Raw genomic sequence first — 23,997 nt, 5'->3', positions numbered from 1 at the left:
CTGTTGAACCACTAATAAATTTTGATCTCTATATATTTACCTTTTCTTGTCTTTATATAAAGTGAGTTCACACAATAGTCATCCTTCTGTGACTGATTTCTTTCACTCAACATAGTGTCTTCTAGCTCCATTGCATATTGTAGCATGTATCAAGACTTCGTTTCTCCTACTAAGTGGTATTCCATTGTATGTATATACCACATCTTGTTTATCCATTCATCTCTTGATGGGTATTTAGGTTGTTGTCACCTTTTGGCTATAGTGAATAGCGCTGCAGTGAACATGGGTGTACATGTCTCTGTTTTAGCCTGTGGCTTGAGCTTTTTAATCATTGTTATGGTATTTGGAGCATTGTTTTATATGACAAGTTAGACATCTCAGAAGGGGTGTTTGGGCAGTCTCTGAAAAAAAAATGCACACAAATGATTCCATGTGTTTTGCTTTTTTGATTCAGAAAACCCAGTAGGTAGACGTGGGCTCTGTTTTATTTTTGCTGGTAAATTGCACTGAGAGGAAGACTATTCTAAATCATGTTTTTGCTTACTCCTCTCGCCTTTGCTACCAGAAGTCATCACCTTTGGTCCCCTGTGTCTGATTTTCTTCCCTCTCTCCTCCTTTTCCCTGACGCCCTGCCTCTTAGGAACAGCCAGAAGGAACAACCCTAGTGAAGGAGGAAGGGGACAAAGATGAAAGCAAGCAGGAGCCTGAAGTAATCTATGAGACCAACTGCCACTGGGAAGGCTGCACCAGGGAGTTTGACACCCAAGAGCAGCTGGTGCACGTAAGTGAATGCTGTTCACGGCCTGGGCTTTCAACTCTGTGATCTTTTCCAGGGAGGTCGGCTTCCCTGACCCTGTGCTGAGTCAAGTTCCTTTGCCAGCAGCGTCGCAAACGGGAGAGCGCTTTATGACTTTCTGAGAATAAAGAAAACTCCGAGCCACAGTGCTTGACCTGTTCAGTCAGCTAAAGCTAAGTGTAAAATTCAATAAACTCTTCAATAGAGGGTGTAATGACTCTGATCCTGTAAGCTCGAAAACACTATTTTGAGTTAGCGACTTTGATGGTTATTGAGTAATAGTAAGCTGGACATGAATTATTATTAACCTTCTAACCAAGTTTGATTCCTCCTTCCAAGGCCCAGTAGCAGTAGAAAAAAACGTAGGCTTGGGGAATTCCTCTTTTTCATTGTGCCTTCCTCTCCCAAATCCTCAAAGCCGAAGAATCGCCCATTATTTTCTGCAGCAATTAGTACTGTGTGTGATGAGAGATGGGTGTTTGGGGTGAACCATTAAGCACAATTTCTTGACTTGAGGCCAACCATTGTGAGGCTAATAGCTTCATGGAAAAAAGTTATGTGTATTTTCACATGTGGTTAATGCTGTGTTTTTGAAAACGGCACTGGGGTCCGATTGAGAACTACACCTTCTCTTACGATCCCAGGTTCGTATGCGTATTGTTTCAAATAACATAGCACAGTAACTGAAGGTGCAGCACACCTCTGTACTGATTAGCATTGTGTCCTTCCTCAGTGCTTCCTGGCACTTGGCCGTCTTTGGTGGCTCGTGGAGTCTCCATCCCTGGCAAATACGACCAGGAGTAACTGAGAGGGAAGGGCATTGAAATAATCAAGAATAAAAAGATACAGGGCTCCTTCATCCTCTCTGCAGAAGCACTGGGTCCTGTGAATGCATTAAGATTGGTCCACAAAGCGGAGCAGTTTCAGAAGCTTTTAATATGACAGCAAATCTGACAGAGCAGGGCCTACTGTGATTTGCCTCTCTCTCTCTCTCAGACACATACACACAATCCGTTCTCTTTTCCTTACAGAAGGTAAAGAGGGCTCCCATGTGTCCCCTCTGCCCCCTGCACACAGTTCCTCCTTTTAACATCTTTTAGCATTTCTGTGGTATATTTGTTACAGGTGATGAACCAATTCTGATGCATTATTACTAACCAACAATGCAGGCCTGTGAGTTTTGACAAACATAAGGTTGCTGTGTCCACCCTTACAGTGTCATACAGAATAGCTTCACTGCCCTAAAAATGTCCTGGGTGTCACCTGTTCATCCTTCCCCTTTCCCCCTGGCAACCACAAGCATGAGCTTTTTGAAGTGTGTCTTCTGCACCTTGGCCCATCCTATGTAATGTGTTCCACACACTGTAGTTTCAGTGTAGTGTTAAATATACTGTTGGCCAGGTTTTGAAACCCAATATATACAGAATGTTTGGAGGATATAACATGACATTAGCAGGGCTTCCACCCCGCCCCCACCCCAATTTCTTTTTTAATCATGTCTCCTTGTAATTGTATAGGAAGAATTATAGATTGCTCTGCATAACAAGAAATGAGGCAGGCAAATGCTTTTAATTAAGGTATATTTCCAGATTTTTTCCATGAACTTAATTTGATTCTTTCTCTTTAATTTGATACAAGTGTTACTTTTAAGCCAAGACTGACTTAATGGCTCTTTATTCTTGCTGACTTTTAACGGAAACCACAAAGACATTACTATACTAAGGGAGGAGGATTTGGAATTCTTCTTTTTATATGGGGAAATATTCCCAAAGAGTGAAGCATACTGGGAATATCCTCAGCGACGTAATGAGTGAGTGACGTAAATGAAGAGACGTGCTTATATAAAAGCTGCCACCAAGGAGAAGGATGTTGGCTGCCTGCTTGCTTTTAAAAGTGTCCTTCTGAGAGATGATGCAAGCTCGTGAATTCCTTTTTGAGTAATAGTAAGCTGGGCATGAATTATTTCCACTGGAAATAGTTTTCAGTGGATAAGTCATTGCAGTTTCCAAAAAGTGCTGTGATTATGGGTTAGCCATTATCAGACGTGAAGGAACGGAAATAAGAGCTAAGTCAGTGTTTAAAACGAGCTGTGTTCCTGGGTAGAGGCCAGGTTTGAGGTAACATGTTTTTGGAGGTGTGGTGGAAACCTAACCCTTTCCTTGCCTAAGTGATACGGAAGCTTGTAAAAGACAGTGAATAATGCAAGTATTTGCCTCAGTGACAAAAAGATTTTAGGTAGTGACGATTTGTTGATAGAGCTGTGTAAGTTTAAAGTAAAGCTGCTTAAACTGAACAATCTACACTCCGTTTTATTAAAACTGTCTTTAGAAAATGTAAATTCACAGATATGTACAGTGGAATCTTTTTTTTATTATTATTCAAAATCAGCTAGAAAAAATTCCTTTCGGAATTATGAGAAAATCTAATATATTACCTTTATGGTATTAACTTTAACTTGAGATAAATCACATGAGTAAGTAAACTTAATTAAGCGAATTAAAAATTGTAACTTACGCCAGCATAAATAACCTAGTTTACATTGGAGCCCTGGTGGCGTGGTGGTGAAGTGCTCAGCTACTAACCAGAGAGTGGTTGTTACAGCACACCAGCCGCTCTGAGGGAGAAAGATGTGGCAGTCGGCTTCCTTAAAGATTAAAAATCCCATGGGGCTGTTCTTTTCTGTCCTTTAGGGTCACTATGGGTCAGAATCAATTCAGTGGCAGTGGGTTTTATGAGTAGCTTACACAACTTATTTCTTACATTTTTACTCAGTGTCTGAAGTGTGGGAATTCCAAACTCATGCATTTAAATTGATTGAGCTTTGCCTGACATACAGGTACCTTCACGCTCATGGACGTATCCAGTAGCATTACTAGTGGCCTGGTATAGAATCAGTGCTTTATTTTTTTTGTCTATCGGAGGAATAACTACTTGCACATCCACTTAATTAGTTTGATGGCAATAGGAAAAAAATATCAGTGGCAAAAACCGAGTTTTTGGGTTCAGAGGGAAGCACTGACAGTTTTGGTTCCTGGGACTCCCCCTGGAGAGAGGACGTTCTGTGAATTAGTTCAATTTTCATGCTACATACAACCAAGAGGCAAGGCGTTAAACCATGCTGATACTCGGCCTTATTTATAGCCATGTCCCATTCTCTTTCCTCTTCTTACAGTTAATAGAAAGATTCATGATTCTTCATGGTTGTCTATCTAGTGTCTGACAGTCCCGACTGCCTGCTAAAGCAAGTCACTATCTATAATTGATATCCTTCTGTGGAATAGGGTGCTGGCTGCAACTGAAGGGCTTTGCTGAAAGCTCTTAAATCCTGACAACTTCTCCCCTTGTTCTGGTTCAGTCGCCGAAGCTGCACAGTTGGAATTCTAGAGTTATTTGAACTTGGTGCAAAAGGGAGACATGTGTTTCACATTAGCAAATCACAAAGTTAAAGAAGAGAATTAGGAACTTGGCTGAATTTGCCCGCCAGGTAGTCTCATTTCCAGCGTAATGCACTCCATGTACTCTTGAAAAGATTACCTTGTCCCATTACTGTCTGAACAGATGGACTAAATACTGCCTTTTCCTTCTCTTCTCCTTTATTTATTTCAAGCCTCTGTCCTTCTCCAATGGTGTGTTTATTCTAGCTTGGCTCTCGAGGTCTTTGTCACTGGGGTATTTAATTAATTTCTCTTCCCAGCAAGATAATTATAATTGGGCTTAGTCACTCTCAAGTTAGTATTAAACTTGTCATAGATTTACTTCGATGCCCAGAAGCAAAGAAGATAAATGTATATTTTTGTTAACCAGTTTTATTTTTTGTAGTTTGTCATTTTCTCTGTTATCAGTTAAAATAGAAGGGAACAGGAGAGGTAAGAGGGTTCTGTAGTATAAAAACTAAAGTCCATTCGATTGACTGAATGTATTATTGATTTGCCAAGATGCACTCGTTTTCTCCTTCTCTTGCCATCTGGAATACATGTGTTCTAGCATCTCAAAATAAGTTGAGAAGTCCATGTTTTTCCTTCAATTCTTAATGAATTAGACCCTTTTTGCTGTGTGTTTTATTATATAGAGATGTGAATCATAAATTCAAACTTGTTTCTCAAAGTTTTGGTTTTTTGGGGGTGGGGAGAGAGTTAGCTTTTGTTATTATATAAAACAATTCAAATTCTTTCTAGTAGCCTGGCTTCCCACGTAGGAGATTCTCCCAATCCTTTCTGAGGTTGTGTTCCCTCCTACATTTATTTTGTGCTAGAATTAAGTTCATCTTTGATTCTCTTCTAATGGAGACTTCTGGGATACGCACAATATGCAACACAAGTTAGTCTCAGGTTCTCTGTAAACTGCACTCCTCATTTCTAAATGATAATGTGTCTACCACCTATGTTTTGAGAGGCTTTTTGAAAAGACGAAAAGAAATACATGCGAAGAATGAACTATCTTTGTTATTCCTGTGTGTTTCAGTGTGGAGTCACCACTACTGAGTAGCTAGTTGTGCTTCAAAACCTCATTACTCACCCAAAACCAAGCCCACTGCCTTCCAGTTGATTCCGACTCATAACGACCCTATAGACCAAGTAGAACTGCCTCATAGGGTTTCCAAGGCTGTAACCTTTATGGAAGCAGACTGCCACATCTTTCTCCTATGGAGTGGCTGGTGGGCTGGAATTGCTGACCTTTCAGTTAGCAGCCAAGCGCTTTAACCACTGTACCACCCAAAACCCAGTGCCATCAAGTTGATTCCGACTCATAGCAACCCTATAGGACAGAGTAGAACTGCCCCATAGAGTTTCCAAGGAGCGCCTGGTGGATTCGAACTGCAGACCCTTTGTATACCACCAGGGCTCCTTAAAACCTCACTACTGGGAGGCAAAAGAATAAAAATAGTGTAATCGCCATATGTAATGAGCTCCTATTTGCTGTATGGCTGCCAACTCCTTAGCCTCTATTTTACCAATCTAAGCACGGGCTATTTAAGAAATAACATGTATACTACTCTTGCCAAAAGTCTTTAAAAAGTCAAACGACTTTTTAAACAGTTTTATTGCTCACTCCTACCCCAGCAGAATGGCCCCACAGACATGCCTTGGTAATTAGATTGAAGGAAGGATACAGTGTCTCCTACAAGTGGGCTTGAATTGGGGACATAGCAGTTGAGATATGTTCATATTAGCACCCAGGTTCGGGGACAGGGGAAGCATTTAAGTCTTTATAATCCTGAATTTGTGTCTCTTAAGCATGGTGTCAAAAACGCACCTTTTTATACAGTAATTAACCACCTACTTGGATTTAAAATGCTTTCATATGCTGCAAATTTTGATCTCTAAAATTATGCTGAAGTTTCCTTTATCAGAAGAATACAGTTATAATCACCTTTGCTGTCACTGGCAGCATGAAAATGAAGGGCTTTCTTTTTAATATCACGGAGACATAGAAAGAAAGCACGTCTAATTTGTGAAGAATTGATGTAGCCCTAGGAGCACAAGGCAGAGTTAGGATGTGCAGATGTTATTTTCATATTAATACTATGATCCTACATTTGCATTTTAAATGTTTCCTATCTAATTTTGATCCCCATGCTAAAGTTGCATTGTATAACGTTACCTAAGAGAACACTGAGTTTAAGATGTGATAGGGGTGTCAGATATGAGGCAAAAATTAGGTTTGTGGGCACATAATCCCAAAAACGAATGAGTAGAGATTCTGATCTTATTTTCCCTACGTGGAGTTGCTGGTTAATTTAGTTACTTTAATTATTTGGAAATATTGCGTGTAAAATTTAGACGAAGAACTACAGACTTCAAAGCCAGCCTCTGACAATCTGCCAGAGGGGTCACATTCTTTTGAGACTTGCCGACTAAATTGCACCTAAAGAAATTGTTCCCATAAAGAGAGGCTCAGGAGATTAGACACAGAATGTGTGGCCTGTACGGCTGTGTGGTCCAACAGTTAGAGCCCTCCAGGGGCAGCCGGGGTTCTGAGTGGCAGCCCTGTCTCTGCCCTGACACTTGGGAAGACCTCCTTGGAACCATTTGACCCTTCAAAACGTTATTTTCTCACTTATCATACTGTGAAACAGCCGTGAAAATAAATGCTGTCCCTGGTGTCCAAGGCCAAACAGAGATCCCATGTGGTCGGCCTGGTGGACCTAATGAGAAACAGAGGAAGGTCCAAGTAGGTTATTTTGCCTCTCTTTGTTTTGTGGATTTGTGTTTCTCAGGGCTGAGTGGGGGAGGAGAGGGGAATGGCCTGTTGGTTTATGGTAGCTTCTGTGTGTCTGAGGCTTGTTGCTTTTTTTTTTTTTAAAGCATTTTATTGTGCTTTAGGTGAAAGTTTCCATGGTAAATTAGTTTCCTATACCATAATTCGTACACATATTGTTGTAATCCCCACACTGTGTCAGCACTCTCCCCATTTCCACCCTGGTCTCCCCATGTCCATTCGTCCAGTTTCCCTGCCCCTCCCTGCCTTCTCATTGTTGCTTTTGGGCAAATGTTGCCCACTGGGTCTTGTATCGTTGGCTGTTCTAAGGAGCACATGCCTCATGGTTGTTATTGTTTGTTTTATAGGCTGAAAGTTGACCTCTGGGAGTAGGTTCAGTTCCATGTTTGAAGGATGGCTTAGGGCCATAGTCTTAGGGGTTCCTCCAGTCTCTATCAGACCAGTAAGTTTGGCCTTTCTTATGAGTTTGCATTTTGTTCTACATTTTTCACCCACTCTAACTGGGACCTTTTATCGTGTTCCTGGTCAGAGCCGTCGGTAGTGGTAGCCGAGCACCATTTAGTTCTTCGGGTTTCAGTCTAGTGGAGGCTGTGGTCCGTGTGGGCCATTAGTCCACTAGACTAATTGTTTCCTTGCGTCTTTGGTTTTCTTCACTCTCCTTTGCTTCAGACGGGAAGAGACCAATAGTTGTATCTTAGATGGCCACTCGAAAGCTTCTGAGTCCCCAGATGCTATCTACCACAGTAGAATGAACTATGTTACACCAGTTGACCTAAATGCCTCCCAAGACTGTGGTCCTTAGCCTTCAGTCCTGTTTTCTCTGAGGCCTATTTCTATTAATTGTTGCTCAACTGGGAAGTACACTTGGCTGAAGCTAGGAGACCCCATTCTTTTCCCCAGTGTGGGTCTGTATCACCTCCTTGTACCTCAGGTTTATTAAAAAGAAGTGAAGGTTTGAATTGAATAGTCCTTAGGATTTTTTAGGAAACCCTGGTGTTGTAGTGGTTAAGAGCCACATCTGCTAACCAAAAGGTCGGCAGTTCAAATCTACCAGGCGCTCCTTGGAAGCTCTATGGGGCAGTTCTGCTATGTCCTATCGGGTTGCTAAATGAGTCGGAATTGACTCGACAGCAACGAGTTTGGTATTTTAGGTTTTAAGGATAGGGATGGCAAATAGGTTTCATCACCGGAAACAACATATTGGCTGATAGCTGTCATGGATGTTGTGCTGAGCTCATCCTCCCGTTTCAGCCCCAGGGAGGGGGCTAGGGGATGGGTGTAGGAGTCCAGTGGCTGCCCAGGTACAGTTTAGGTGGAGACCCGTATATTCCGTCTCTTTCCTAGCGTGTTTTCCAACCCTGTAGCTCAGATGCCATCAAGGATAATAATTATTTTTTTTAGGGGGTGCTAATTATGGCATCCCTGGGTGGTACAAACAATTAAGCGCTCAACTACTAGCTTAAAGATTGGCAGTTTGAACCTATCCAGAGGCGCCTCAGAAGACAGGCCTGGCGATCTGCTTCCAAAAGGTCACAGCCTTGAAAACTCTGTGGAGCAATTGTACCCTGCACGTATGGGGTCTCCATGAGTCAGGATAAACTCAATAGCAACTAAAATGCCAACATACTAATTATTTGAATAATTGTTAAACTTTCCACTTTATTAACGTGCCTGAGCCATTGAATGAAAAATGACAAGTCAGTATTTCGAATACTGGTACAGAGAATACAGTAGTTACTGTCTCAGATTTGTTTAGCCATTGTGCCCCGGAAATATTTCATCAGACTTCTCCTCAGGGTAACTGAGTCTCCCATTTGGAGAGAATTTACCCATCAAAAGCTTTTCAATTGGCTCTACTGATTCTTTTTGTGAGATTCTGGGTTCTGCCAATAACAAATCCTCTGGAATATTCTGTATGGATTGATGTTATACAGAGAAGTGATGGTCGCTTTGGGCAAAAATGCACAATTTAAATATACTTGCCTGTTTCAGACATTGCTGACCTCATATCTCCTCTCATTCATGAAAATAAATACGCACTGGCATTGGCAAATCACCCATCGACTTCACAACTGTTTACCAACAGGCACATGCTGAGCCCTGGCAGGTGCCCTCCAAGCCAAGGGGGAGTCTCAGTGCTGACCTTAAAGCCTGACTTAGACCCTCCAGGAGTATTCATTCTAATTGGAAGTGGTGACAAGTAGACATAGAAGCATAGTGAACAGTTGTTTTTGTTCAATGTAGTTGAGTTGATTCCGACTCCTGGCAACCCCATGTGTTACAAAGTAAAGAGTTTTCTTGACTGTAATCTTTATGGAAGCAGATCACCAAGATTTTTCTTCCACGGCACCACTAGGTTGGTTCAACCTTTCAGTTACTAGCTGAGCACGAACCGTTTGTGCCACTCAGGGACCTATAAAACCAAGAAACCAAACCTGTTGCCATCAAGTCAATTCCTACTGATAGTGACCCTATAGGACAGAGTAGGACTGCCCCATAGGGTTTCCATAGAGTGCCTGGTGAATTCGAACTGCTGACCTTTTGCTTAGCAGCCAAACACTTAACCACTACACCGTCAGGGTTTCCGCACCCAGGGATCTATAGTGAACAATAAAAACACCATTGCTGTCGAGTCAATTCCGACGCATAGAGACCCTGTAGGACAGAGTAGAATGGCTGGTCGATTCTAACAGCTGACCTTTTGGTTAGCAGTCGAGCTCTTAAGAAAATAATGAAGTCCTAACTGGTTGAGATTGCAGGGGCCCAGAAGACTGGGGGGTGTGTGAAGAATGCTGAAAGACAATCATGCCCGTCAAATTTTGAAGTATGATTTGGGGCGGGGGAGCAGGAGGCAGTAAGAAAAAGAGCGCTGAAAGAAAACCTTTGCTCCCTGCCGTTGTCATGTAGCTGTACGATGTGGTGGCAAAGAGCTGTGTTTTAAAGCCGACAGACCTGGGTTCAAGACCTGGTTCTCCATTTTGAACACGTCACATCTCCTCTCTGAGCTTTGTTTTCTACATCTATGAAATAAGGATGATAATAGTATTTACCTTGCAAAACATTTGGGGGAATTAAGTAAGAAAAATTATACTCAGTATGGTAGTTAACAATTGTGAAAAAAAGCAGTGAAAAAACGTAAAGGTATTTCTAGGCTGCTGTGTCCACACATAGGAGTCCCTAGGTGGCACAAATGCTTAAGTGCTTGGCTGATAACTGAAAGGTTGGCAGTTTGAATCTACACAGAGGTGCCTTGGAAGAAAGACCTGGCAATCTAATTCCAAAAGATCACGGCCACTGAAAACCCTATGGAACAGTCCTACTCTGACGCACACGTGGTCTCCCCAAGTCAGTGTTGACTTGACGGCAGCTGGTTTATGTCCATGCATGTCACCTTTAAAAACGTGGGTTCGGTGAGTACTCAGGCAGTGTTTGGGTTGGAGTGTCAGCATAAAATTGATCCTTAAATGAAGATGTACCCTATCACCCAGTCTGAAACCCTAAGAGAGAAGGACTAGAAAGGTCACTGAGTCCATTCCTTTGATTCTAGGTCCCTCCTCACTTGTGATATGTTGAGATTCAGTCTCCCCCTGTTAATGTGTTTTGGTGTTCTGACGTTCTTCTGAAAGCTATTGGGACAAATAGTTCTTCGTTACAGGCAGCTGTCCTGTGCATTGTCAGATGTTTAGCAGCATCTCTGGGCTCTACCTACTAAATACCAGTAGCAGCCTCCCCTCCAGCTGTGATAACAAAAATGTTTCTAGACATTGCCAAATGTCCCTGCGGGCAGAATTGCCCCAGTTCATAACTGGTACCCTAAATCTTTCCTTTTGCAGTGTGAGGGAAAAAAATAAAATAAAAACAGAAGTATATTTTTGTTAAAGGAAATTTTTCTCCAACTAATCCCTTTTTCTTGGTGGAAAGACTCCATCACGGTTTGACTGTTTCAGGGGTGTGTGTGTGTGCGTGCCGCGCGTGCGATGCAGCCCTAGGGAAGTCACACCAAGGGCACTATAGTGAACAACAGAAGACTTCTGAGATTGTGGCAGGCAGGCTTCAAGATCAAGCTGCTGCTTTGACGTATCCAGGAACGCAAGGGAGTTTTCTAATGCAAGCACTTTTAGAGGCTTTAGGGACATTCACATTCTGGGATTAGCCAAGTACTGACGTGAATGAATTTGTTTTTTTGTTTTCTACAACGGTTCGTATTAGCAAGAGAAGAGATGTGTGAATGGCATATCCTCAAAAGACTCCGTAGTTCAGGTCCTTAAAATTAGTGCCCCCCAACCACTGACCAGTGAACAGCAATGTGGAAGAAGCGTTGACGGTGTGTGTGGATCTGTCTTTTTCTTGGATCTGTCAAAAGCCGCCTTTGTGACTTTGAGTAAGTCACTCCACTCCTTTGATCCTTGGCTTATCATCTGTAAAATGGAGGTAATAATACCCATCCCATTTTCCTCAAAGAGTTTTGTAATTTAGTTTTTGTTTGTGTGCTTATACGAATTGGAAGTGCTTTGTAAACTCTGAAACATTCACATGTATAGAATCCAGGGTGAAGTAACACTAATACACTCAATTCATTGAAGAATGGAGAGATTAAAGAAACTTTTCATTACCAGAACAGAAAAGTGAGCATAGCACTAATTTGTTTGTATGGCTGTGAGCTCTTACCTATGTCGCCATAACCCCCAGTCTAGTCTGAATCGCCCAGATATAATACATCATCACCACCTACTGGTCACCACCCAGATTGCAGGCATAGTGCCTAGAAGCTCATCGGAATCATGCATGTCAGACCTGTGGCTTTGGGGTTAGGGATGGGGCAGTGGGGAGAAAAGACCTGATATACATCTTTTCTGCCTATGCCTTTGTATGAGGGGACCATGAAGGGCAGGCTGTCATGAAGATACCGAGCAGGCGGCTAGGAAGACAATAAATGTGCAAGCAGGGCAGTGGGAAGCCAAGGCAAGGTGAAGGTGCTGATGAAGGAGTGAGAGAAGGCCACTTGGAGACTGGATTTGAACAGGGTCTTGCATGGACAGGTGAATTTAGGCAGGTGAAGACCAGTGCAGGAAGGTGTTGGGAATGCAGTGTAGACTCTGTGGAGACATCAGCAAGAAGTTAACATGGAGGATGCAGGATGTATGGAGGAATTTTACCTATGATAGTGGCTAATACAGTAAAAGCCTAGGGTTTTGACATGTCTTTGGATTAGAAATATAATTACAAAGGGATGCATTTTATGCTTTTGGGCTACACTGTGCGTGGAAGTATGTCTGGAAACGTGTCTGGAAGGCAAAAGAGTCATGGATGGTAAGATTACAGAGTCCAGAAGCACCACATCAGAGTGGTATGATTGCTAGACTAGGCGTTTGCCTTCTCTTCCGTGTGGAGCAAAGATGAGAGGGATGGCTTGAACCAGCCTGACTTGTAGAAAGGTCGGGCTGAGCTTTAGGAAGCTGCAGAAGCCATGGGTATGATGTATTGAAGAGGGCAGTCTGTGGGGTGAGGCAGGGCCAGAAGTGAGGCTGTGCAGTGAAAATTATTTTTTTAAAAAGTTGGAGGATATTTTGAAAATGTTTCAGAGTCACAGTTTGGGCAGCTAATGTGGATGTTCTGGATGGAGTTAAAAGACAAGTCAGAAGTTTCCGGAGTTGTTGGCTAAGAACCTGTTGCTGTGTGCTATTGAGTCAATTCTGACTCCTAGTGACCCTATAGAGCAGAGTAGAACTGCCCTTTGGGGTTCCCAAGGCTGTAATCTTTACGGTAGCAGATCTCCAGGTCTTCTCCCACAGGGCTGGTAGGTGGGCTCGAACTGCTGACCTTCTGGTTAGCAGCCAAGCTTAAATGGTGCACCACCAGACGAATGTTTAAAAATTGTTTCCCACATTACCAAGAGGACTCTCCAGGACAGCCGGGAGAGCCCTGGTTCCTGGGGAGTTCTTTCTGGTGACTTTTCCTGGAGGTCGCGAAAGTTCTCGCACCTTCCTCTCCTGTATGACGTGGCAAGAGATGGCACAGTTCCTACCGCAAGATAAAGTAGTCAAGCTGAAAATGAAACAGAGCCCTCACCGCACTCCTCCTTGTGTTCCACAGAGATAAACTTTACTGCGGCCTCAGTGCAGAGCCATTTGGCTTCTGGCAGCAGCTTTAATTGGTAAAATGCAGATTTCTTTTTTTCTTCTTCTGTTTTTTGATCAAGAGGGGGATTATTCTTGTTATCAGTGCAGAGCATCTTATTTCAAGATGAAAAGCCCTTGTGGAATTACAGATGCCAACATTTGTACAAAGCTTTTTAGCAATTGACAACTCAAAGAGAAAGTATGATTTATTAGCCTGTAATGGCTAACGCTGAGCAATGGTTCAGGTCCCACTGATTTGTGAAATTGCTTAATGCAAACTGCCTTTTCGTGCCACTCAAACCCCAGGTTATGCAAATAAACGCAGAGTGCACAGTACATGAACCGTTACGGGAGAGGAAAAAAGAAAAGGGAGGGGGGAAAAAGGAGAAAGGTGGCTTCTAAAATCCATCTTGGCGGTCCCTTTTACAGTAGTTTGGCTGATAAGCCAAGAGAGGAAAGATTAATAATGAGGCTTGTCGCTATCAGTACCTGCTTGTCGATTCTCTGTAACAGGGCTGTCTGTTCAGCATGGAAATTATTGATTAAATAAAAATTGGTATTAGATTGTGATGTGATCCATAATCACAAACAATGGTGGACATTCCTCTTTTAGATCCTCAGCCATGCATCAAGTTGTTTCTTTTTTTTTCCTCGCTGTAATTTATATTGTGCTGACACTTGGGCTCATTAGGTTTATCCTTTCTGCTTAGAGGCAGGAAGGCACAGGCGAGCTGAGTGTGTACACCCGGCTAGACGAAGGAGGAAGGGACAGCCCTGGTCTGGGCCCTGGACAGCTTATCCAATGACCAGGAGGTTTTTTTTTTTTTTTTTACTGTGTATGTGTGTGTGTGTGTGTGAGAGAGAGAGAGAGAGAGAGAGAGATACACATAAAATTTACCATTTTAACCATTTTGATGCACTTTATTTTTTTAGAGCAGTTCTAGGTTTATACAACAGTTGAGCAGATAGTACAGAGAGTTTCCATATACACTCTCTCCCTTCTGTGTGCTCTGTCTCTTATTATGAACCTCTTGCATTAAGGTGGTACACTTGTTGCAGTTGTCAAACCATTATTCATATGTTACTATCAACTCAAGTCTATAGTTTACCTTTGGTGCCCTGGTGGCCCAGTGATTAAGAGCTTGGCTGCTAGCCAAAAGGCTGGCAGTTTGAATCCACCAGCTACTCCTTAGAAACCCTGTGGGGTAGTTCTACTCTGTTCTGTAGCATCACTATGAGTTGGAATCAACTCAACAGCACCTAAAAACAACATAGTTTACATTAGGATTCACTTTTTGCGTTGTACAGGCCTATGGGTTTGACAGATACCTAATGTCATGTATCCAGCATTACAGGGTCTTACAGAATAGCTTCCCTGCCCTTAGAGTATCCTGTCTACCTACTCATCCCTTTCCCATCCCCCTGGGCCCCTGGCAACCACTGATCTTTTTACTGCCCCTATAGTTTTACCTTTTCCAGAACGTCAGTATAGTTGGAACCATACCACGTGTAGCTTTTTCGGACTGGCATCTTTCACTTAGTAATACGCATTTAAGATTTCTCCATGTCTTTTCATCGCTTGATAGCTCATTTCTTTTTATTGCTGAATAATACTTCATTGTATGAATGCAACACGGTTTAAACATTCACCAGTTGAGGGACATCTTGGTTGTTTCTGATTTTTAGCAATTACGGATAAAGCTCTCATAAACATTTGTGTGCAGGTTTTTGTGTGGACATATGTTCCGGCTCATTAGAGGAAAAATTTAGGAGCTCAGTGCTGAATTGAATGAATGATAAGCCTACGTTTAGCTTTGTAAGAAACTGCCAGAGTGACTGTACCATCTTGCATTCCCACCAGCAATGAATAAGAGTTCCTGTTGCTCCACATCCTCACCAGCATTTGATGTTGTCATTTTAACCCTTGTCAAGTGCACACTTTAGTGGCATATAATACATTCACAGTGTTGGGCAACTGCCTCCTCAATCTACTTCCAGAACATTTTAATCACCCCAAAAGAAGACCTTGTACTCATTAAACAGTCTCTCCCCGTTCCCTACTCCACAACCCTTAAAAAAAAAAAAGTTGCCATCAAGTTGATTCTGACTCATAGCAACTCTGTAAGAGATAGTAGAACTGCCCCATACGGTTTCCAAGTTTGTAACCTTCACAGAAGCAGACTGCCATTTCTTTCTCCTGTAGAGTGATCAGTAGGTTCGAACCGCTAACCTTTTGGTTAACAACTGAGCACTCAATCATTGTGCAACCAGGTCTCATTTCCCCCAGCCCAAGGCAACCTCTAATCTGTTTTCTGTCTCTATGAATTTGCCTATTCTGGATATTTCATATAAATGGAACCATACAACTGGCTTTTTTCACTCAGCATGATGTTTTCAAGGTTCATTATGTTGTAACAGAATCTCATTCCCTTTTATGGCTGAATAATGTTCCATTTTGTACACATATCACGTTTTGTTCATCCTTTCATGCATTGATGAGCATTTGGGTTGTGTCCATCTTCTGGCTGTTGTGACTAGTGTTGTTGTGAACATTTGTGTGTAAATTTTTGTTTGAACACCGTTTTCAATTCTTTTGGGTATATCCCTAAGAGTAGAATTGCTAAGGTCATATGGTAATTTTATATCTGGCTTATTGAGGATCCACCGAAGTTAGAGCAGGTTTTATGCTGTCTAGTACAGGCTCTGCCTTCTCAGGGGTCTACCTCAACCTTGCTAACCTCCTAGAGGTCCTCATGATTCTGCCCTCTCTAGAACGTCCCCTCCTGGCTTCTGTTGATGCCACATGCCCTCCTCCCCTGGCCAAGGCTCAGGCTGGCACTCCGCCTGCTTCTCTCCCCAGGGCTTCCTGGCGTCACACACAGGCATCATTCTGCATCTCGCTCCGTATACCCACAGTTAACCACATTCCTCCAGACAGGGCAGGGCTGGTTCGTACCAAGGCATAGACAACATTGAAAGCATTAGGTCAGGTGGGCTTAGAAAAATACACCAATTGGACTGACAGGTTGACCAGATTTTATTTCTAAGCAGTGATTCCGATGATTAAGGACACAGCAGTTAATGCTCCGTGCAGTAGGAATGAACATAATCTCACAGCAGCTGGGCTGTGAGTCCCTAGCTGGCCGTTCCTGCTGTGATCGCTTCTAATTGTGAACTCTTAAAAATTACCTAATCCACTGTCTGTCTTTTTGTTTTTTTTCTTTAACCACTAGTTGAAGTGCAGAAAGGTTAAGAGACTTCTATAAGGCCATTAACTCTTCAGTGAATGGCTTTGTTACTGATTAATGAGTTCACTCATACACAGATCATGTTTTAAATGGCTGCTTGGTGCACATAATGAAGGTTTGGCCTTTTGACTTTCTTAGCTAGTAATTGTATGCATTCTGCACCTCCCCCCCACGCCACACACTTACTGTCTGTCTCTTCCTTTCACTCTTGTAAGGTAAAGCTTGTTTGTTTGTTTGTTAATTAATAGACTTGAATAATTGAGTAGAAAGTACAGGAAGCTCCCATATACCCCCTCCTGTCTTTGTTGACATCTTGTATTAATGGGGTGCATTTGTTAAAACTGATGAGTGAGTATTGATCCATCATTATTGTGGAAAGTTACATAGTTTACATTAGGGTTCATTCTTTGGTTTGTATAGTTCTATGGGTTTTAACACATGTAGAATTCATGTGCCCACCATTACAGTATACTACAGAATACTTTCACTGCCCTAAAAATGCCCTGTGCTCCACGTATTCATCCCTCCCTTCTAACACCACCCCCCAGTGCCTGACAACTATTTTTTTATTGTCTCTATAGTTTCCCCTTTTCCAAAATGCCATGTAGTTGGAATCACGTAGTATATACCCTTTTCAGACAGAATTTTCCCCCATGTATTTATTGCAAGTTGCATACCATTGACTGTAACTGTCCATTAAAACTTAAGACTTTTTATCAAAACACAGGTAGAAATCAGACACCCATCTAGAGCTACACATCTTGACTTAAGCCACAAGTCATGAACCCATCCAAAACATCCACTTGACTTTTGCTTTTGAGAGGATGTGTATTGTTGATAATATTAAACTTCAAGCTGGAAGCAACACTTGGAGAAGACAGAGCTTCTGAAACTGTCTTCTGGGTCTTCGCATCTAGAACAGAGTGCAGCAGGCAAACAAAGAAGAATGCCTTTCCAAAAGAAAGGGGACTAGGATCATTGATTGGTAAAGGGCGTTAGAAGCCAGTTGACTGGCAAAATCTCTTGAGATTCTCCTATCCCAAAGGGCAGAGATTCCTTACAAATGTAACCCTGAGCCACTATCATTGGTGTTTGAGGAACCATAAAATATGAGTAAGGTGCTGGGAAATTGAAGGTGGTGAGTGACCCCTATTGTCAAAGGGGGCAGGAAGAAGGTGAATTCTGGAAATTACAGGTGGAGGGTTTTGAGTCACTTTTGGGGAAAAACATGTTTTTATTGTTCACAGGTTATTTTCTACTGCAAGATCAAATGATACTCTCTAGGACCTTCTGGGACCCAAGTAAAACATCATGCTAGTCCAGGCTGACATTTTCTTTGACAATATCATTGAACTGGTTGGTCAGGAAAATGCAGTAAATAGGATGTGTTGGGACTTAAGCAAAACATTTAATAAGCAGCTCTGGCCAAGACTGAGAAGCATGGTTGTGTTAAATGGCAGTTAGGAGATGGAGTAGTTGGGTGGATGATAAGGGTGTGGCTTAATGGCTTGACATCTGCCAAGAGAGCTCCTTCTAGAAGCATGCTTCTGGGTTTGGCCCCCAGCCCTGTTTTGCTTAATAGTTTTTTGTTTTCAGGATGAAGTTATGGAGTACAGTTTTCGTCAAAGTTGTTTATGAGGACTTTTCACATCCAGGTAATGAGTGAATCAGGGTCATCAAAGATCCTGACAAACCAAAAAGCCTGAAATAGCTCCAAGGAAATTGGAAATTATGATAATAACCTTGGGCCTTTCATTATCAATGAGTTCACAATTACTAGGCCTACCGAAATTTGCTACCAAAACTAGCTAATGTGGATCCTCAACTACAGAACCAGAACCAGACCACCACTACTAGAACCACGTGCTGAGCATAGCACTTCATAGTCTAAAGATACACTGACTTGGAGTCATTGAATCAGATAGAAAAAGGTCCAAATGTGCCTTGTTAGGAGTAGTTGATAGAAACAAAAGAGAGGATTTGGGGGCTAGGGATGGGCAGAGAGGGCTGGAAGGCATAATGACTGCCTTCAAATATTTGAGGGTATGTTGGCTGTCTTGTGGATGACTGGTTTGACTTGTTCTGGATGACCGCGATATGTGGAAACCATAGGGAGAGATTTAGACTTGATATAAAGAAAACTGATTTAACAATGACAGCTGATGAGAATACTCTCCCCAGGGAAGAGGGAGCTCCCAGGCTGGACCGTCAGGTGCTTAAATTGGACACTACTGGGTTGAGGTATCATAGAGGTAATTCAGTGCATCAGTTGAGTTGCTGGATGAGATGAACTCTCAGTCTCCCGCAAACCTGACAGTCTCAATTTGAAATTCTTTCTTACTGCAGATGTTTCTTACAAATGAGTTATGTATCTGTGTTCAGAGCAGCATTAAGTTGACATTTGTTCCTAGGAAGATTAATGAAATATCCCAGTTTTAGATCCTGTGTGTTACAGTAGTAGGGTTTTCTTGCCTGTAATCTTTATCAAAACAGATCACCAGGCCTCTTTCCTGTGGCACTGCTGGGTGGATTTGAACCACCAACCTTTATGTTAGTAGTCAAGTGTAAACCATTGTTGCCACTCAGGGACAGTTTTAATAGTGACTCCTCTCTATCCAGTTCAAGCTTTTCCTTTCTTATTTTCGAATTGTTGATTATGTAGCATATTACTAATTAGTAAAGTGAATTAGATAGACATACCATGTGAAAAGCAGAACTTCTGCGTTCCTCGGGTAACAAATTTGGGCATACAATTTGGGTGCTGTGAGGCTAGTGCTTTCCCTTATATGCCAGCGTCACCTCTAATCCAGAAGAAACTTTCTGGATGTTTGGTATTTTCTCATTTTGTTTGATGTGACTAGTCCTACTGCGGAAACCCTGTTGGCATAGTGGTTAAGAGCTACAGCTGCTGACCAAAAGATTGGCTGTTCGAATCCACCAGATGCTCCTTGGAAACCGTATGGGGCGGTTCTACTTTGTCCTGTAGGGTCGCTATGAGCCAGAATCGACCTGACGGTAACGGGTTTTGGTTTGGTTTAGTCCTACTGCACAGGGCCCTGGTGGCATAGTGATTAAGAGCTTGGCTGCTAATCAAAAGGTCGGCAGTTAAAACCCACCGGTTGATCCTTAGGAACCCTGTGGGGCAGTTCTCTCTCCTGTAGGGTCTCTATGAGTCGGAACCAACTGGACGATACTTAACACAATGACAGTAACAACAATCCTGCTGCAGATGGCGCAGGATCCACCAACGTTTCTGTTACACATAAGGCTGCCAGGAGTTGGGGTTGATTTGACAGCAAATTAACAATCCTACTGTAATTATTATATATGGAAATTTCCCTTCGAATTTTCTTTACAAATCAATGTTTTGTGTGCTGTCTCTGGATGGTTTTTTTTTTTTTGTAAATCATCAACTTGTTTTTCTGAGATACTGCCAGATAAAAGCGTTAGTGCAGTATCCTTCAGAGTTCAATAAAAACCCAGAACCTGCTGCTGTTGAGTCAGTTCCGACTCACAGTGACCCTACAGAGCAGAGTAGAACTACCCCATAGAGTTTCCAAGGTGCGCCCGGTGGATTCAACCTGCAGACCTTTTGGTTAGTAGCCGTGGCTCTTAGTACAATGCTTTTTCAATCTCAGACAAGAAATTTTTCCTCAGCAAATGTCCTAATTCTCTGTTTGATTTGGACTGTGAATATGTGGCCTGAGTCTTCCACAACTTGAAGTTATTCAGAGTTTAAGCATCACTATTTTTTCCCCAGACTGCAATCCTTCTTAGAGTTTTTGTATTTATTTCAAACACAGTAAGAGAATACGTAATAAAGTTTTGACTTTGTTGAACTCTTTCTCATTGTCTCTGTTGAGTAGCAACATGTGGCTGTTGTTGAGCTCATCTCCTTTTCTCTCCTTCTCTATCTCTTTCTCACTCTTTCTCTTACAAAGCCTCATCACCTTGGTACTTCATTTCACTTTATTGCCTCACATTCTGGGCGAGCTCAAACACCTGTGTAGTACTTGCTCATAGCTCACTGGCTCTTCACTTTCCTCCTTTCATTTGTGAATCATGGGATAAGAACCAACGTTTCATTCTGAGAGAGCCAAAGCTGAACTAAAAGCATTTGGGGGGTCCTTATCTGATACCCCCCGAGCACATCAACCCTTCGTATGCTGAGGAAAGACCTGACAGCATTATTATGTCTACCTTCGGGGTCCCTTTGTCACCAGCAATTCCTGAGCATGATAAGAAATGTGGGAACTGAGAAATTAATAAAAAGGAGGAACCAAATAAAAACGAATGATCCTTTACTTTGTTCTTGTTTTTAGTTGCTGGCCCACTGGTATTTGGTCATTGGTATTTGAAATACTGATGGCATACCTTCCAGCATCACAGTAGCAAGCAAGCCGCCACAGTACACAAACAGACAAGTGGTGGTTCTTTAAGTACTAATAAAGTACTTTATAAAATGTACTTAGAGTTGCTTACTTGGTCGTATCCCTTTACCTATCTGTCAGTAAAGTCTCCCTGAGATCTTGGGGCTCGTCTGTGTAGTGTACTTGAAGTAATCATTTCCTTTGGAATAGTGTACTGAGTTAGTTTACCATCACATGTAAGCTCTATTTGTCAGTGACTGCCACTTGAGAAAAGCCTCCATAAAGCAGTGGGTCCAGGCAGGGGCCTTTCTTGCTCAAATATAATGGCAGAGCTGCTCAGAGAATCCTGGGTTCCACTGGTTCCCTCAGGTCCTTTCTAGGACAAAGTCTGTGATCTATCCTGTGTTTTCATCTTGCTGGATGGGTTACATCTTTCCTTCTTCCCTGGTAAAACCTTGTAAATAGGTAGACTTTTTCTCCCCTCTGAGTCTTTCCGGGGTCCTCTTCTTCATGGGTGGAGCTCATTTGCTGCTTAGTGATGGTTGTTTTTAGCTACCGTTGAGTTGGCCCCCTGAAACAGAATAAAATTGTCCAGTCCTACACCATTCCCATGATCGATTACAGGTCAGACCACTGTGATCCATTGGGTTTTCACTGGCTGATTTTCGGAAGTTGATCACCAGGCTTTGCTTCATAGCTCATCTTAGTCTGGAAACTCCATTGAAACCTGTTCAGGATTACAGCAATGCTCAAGGTTCCACACAAGATGTATCAGCCAGGAACGGAACCTGGGTCTCTCTCGCAGAAGGCAAGAATTCTACTACTGAACCACTACTGCCTCACTCCATAGTGGTTAGACCAGGTGTAATCTAAATGTGGAAACCCTGGTGTTACAGTGGTTAAGACCTATGGCTGCTAACCAAAAGGTTGGCAGCTTGAATCCACCAGTTGCCCCTTGGAAACTCTATGGGGCAGCTTTCCTCTGTCCTATAGGGTCGCTATGAGTCGGAATCAACTCGACGGCAACGGGTAATCTAAATGTGGCCTGAAGACCACCTGTGTCAGAATCACTGCCCTTCCTGAGCCCTACCTGGGGGGTGCGTGTGGTGGGGGAGAGAGGTTTGGGAATCTCCATTTCTAACAAGCTCCCTGGTTGATTCCTGTGCATACAAAATCCTGAGAACAACTGACCTGATAGATCTCTATGGTGTGAGAATCACTGGTAGCAGGGTGCCCCTTCCAAGGTCAAAGCATAACCAACCTGGGAGAGATTTGTTCGGGGCAGTGTTTTACATAGTGCTGTGGTTTTCCTTATATGCTTCTGTAAGTACGGGGGGATATGTACTCTAATTTAGGATCCACCCCCTCCGTAATCTTCTAAATAAGCTCATTTTATTATCATTGGTAGACTGTACATTCAGATTAGGGATAAGTGGTAAAACAACTAGATTTTTTGGTGGTAGAAACATACATTTGGTTTGGTTCTAAGAATTAGGTCTTTACGTCAGCTGTGGAAGCCATGTTGACCTCAGGCCTTTGAGAAGAGGACAAGTAATTTGAGTTCCTTTCACACACACCCCTGCCCTGCCATGTAAGCCAGTAGACATTGAATGGACTCTGACTTACGGTGACCTCATGTGTGTCAGAGTATCAGAGTAGAAGTGCGTCCCACAGAATTTTCAGAGGCTGATTTTTCAGAAATAGATCACCAGCCCTTTCTTCCAGAGCCCCGAAGAACTGTCTAATCCCCCCTCCCTTCCTCAGCTCTTCACATTGACTGGGCTCTATCTTTGGACATTGGAGAGGCAGAGATGAGTAAAAGAAGGAAGGAGAAATTAAACAGGAAGATGAGGGGTTAGTAAAATAAATGTTCTTTCCCTCCATCCCCTTTCCTTCCCACCTTAAGCAGTGGTTTGGTTATGTTGTGACAGAACCAAGTTGGACGGTGTCTGACAACAGGCTAATGGAGACCTCCAGTGGTGAGCATTCCGTTTTCTCTTTAGGGGGACAGGTGTCAGCTCCTTGCCAGGTGTACAAAAGGTGGCACCCACCTCACTGCCTGCAGAGTCCATCAGGACTTAGAGACGGCCAATCCCAGACATGGTTCTGAGTGAACATAGAGTTCAGCACTCCGGGAGCCATTGGTCACTCTTGGCGCGCCAGCCCAGGGCTCTTGTGGAATTTATACTCTTCTCCTGGGAGTCTGCTGGGGTGTGTGTGTGTGTGTGTGTGTGTGTGTGTGTGTGTGTGTGTGAGACAGAAATAACCAGTGCAGTGCAGGCAGGTGATCGTTTGTCCAGTTAGGGGCTTGTGAACGCAGGGAATACAGTACATTACAGAGGTGCCAGGGGTTTAGGTCTTCAACATTTATTTTGTTTTCCAAGCACCCTACCTGTGTTGAAATCTTTATTCTATCATACTTGTGATTTTTTCAGACGTATAATTTGGCTCTTGGGATTAAGTGCTTTGTCTGTACTCATAAAATGCTATACACTGCTGTTGGCCTGTATAGCTGCATTTAAACTCGAAAGAGTCTATTGGTTCTAACATGCTGGTAGTTTTTTTCCAAACTTTTTAATTGCCATGCAGCGTAAAATTTAAGAGGGTTTTGGGGGGGTAATTAAACATACACAATTAATGTAGCATATAATGGCCTTTCCTGTTAATTTTGACAAACCAAATACTGTTTTCCTTGCATATCCTTTCTTGCCCTGTGGGCCTCTTTCCTGTTACTCAGACACCAAGGTTACAGTCTTCTTGCAAAACCCACGCGCCTTCCTCCAGGTCTCCTCCTCTGAAGTTCTCATCATATGTGAGAGGCCTCCCCCAGCCAGTCTGATACATATGCCCCCCATCACCTCTCTCCATCCTGCTTGGTAACTTTTTTACATATCTCACAGTCTAAAAAATTACTTTTTTTTTTTTTTAATCTTTGTATGTATTGACTGTCTTCCACCACAAGGCTGTAAGTGCCATAATATTAAAAAGTTTATCTATTCATTGCTGTATTGCGAGGACCAGGACAAGCATTAACATATACAGGTAGTAGATGTTCTGTATATATTGATGACTGATGAATGAATAACTGATTCTTAATTTTCTCCTTAACAGTGGCTACAAAAGTGTATGTTTATCTTCGAATTCAGGGTAAAGAATACTTTATGTCTAATTGTGGTGCAGTGGTTAAGAGCTACGGCTGCTAACCAAAACATTGGGAGCTGGAATCCACCAGCTGCTCTTTGGAA

The 23,997-nt window shown here is 42.6% G+C and overlaps 1 protein-coding gene across 1 annotated transcript in view; it reads left to right on the top strand.

Annotated features, from left to right (window-relative positions):
* Positions 1–23,997, top strand: part of GLI3 (GLI family zinc finger 3) — a 327,915-nt gene that overhangs the window by 259,985 nt on the left and 43,933 nt on the right. Inside the window, exon 9 of the mRNA XM_064290200.1 lies at positions 641–781. Within this exon, the coding sequence (XP_064146270.1) occupies positions 641–781 (141 nt within the window). The remainder of the gene's footprint in view (positions 1–640; positions 782–23,997) is intronic.

The sequence above is a fragment of the Loxodonta africana genome, chromosome 8, assembly GCF_030014295.1.
Source record: "Loxodonta africana isolate mLoxAfr1 chromosome 8, mLoxAfr1.hap2, whole genome shotgun sequence".
Taxonomy (NCBI): domain Eukaryota; kingdom Metazoa; phylum Chordata; class Mammalia; order Proboscidea; family Elephantidae; genus Loxodonta; species Loxodonta africana.
Note: the sequence above shows the minus strand (reverse complement) of the source record. Positions and strands in the feature narration are given on the sequence as shown.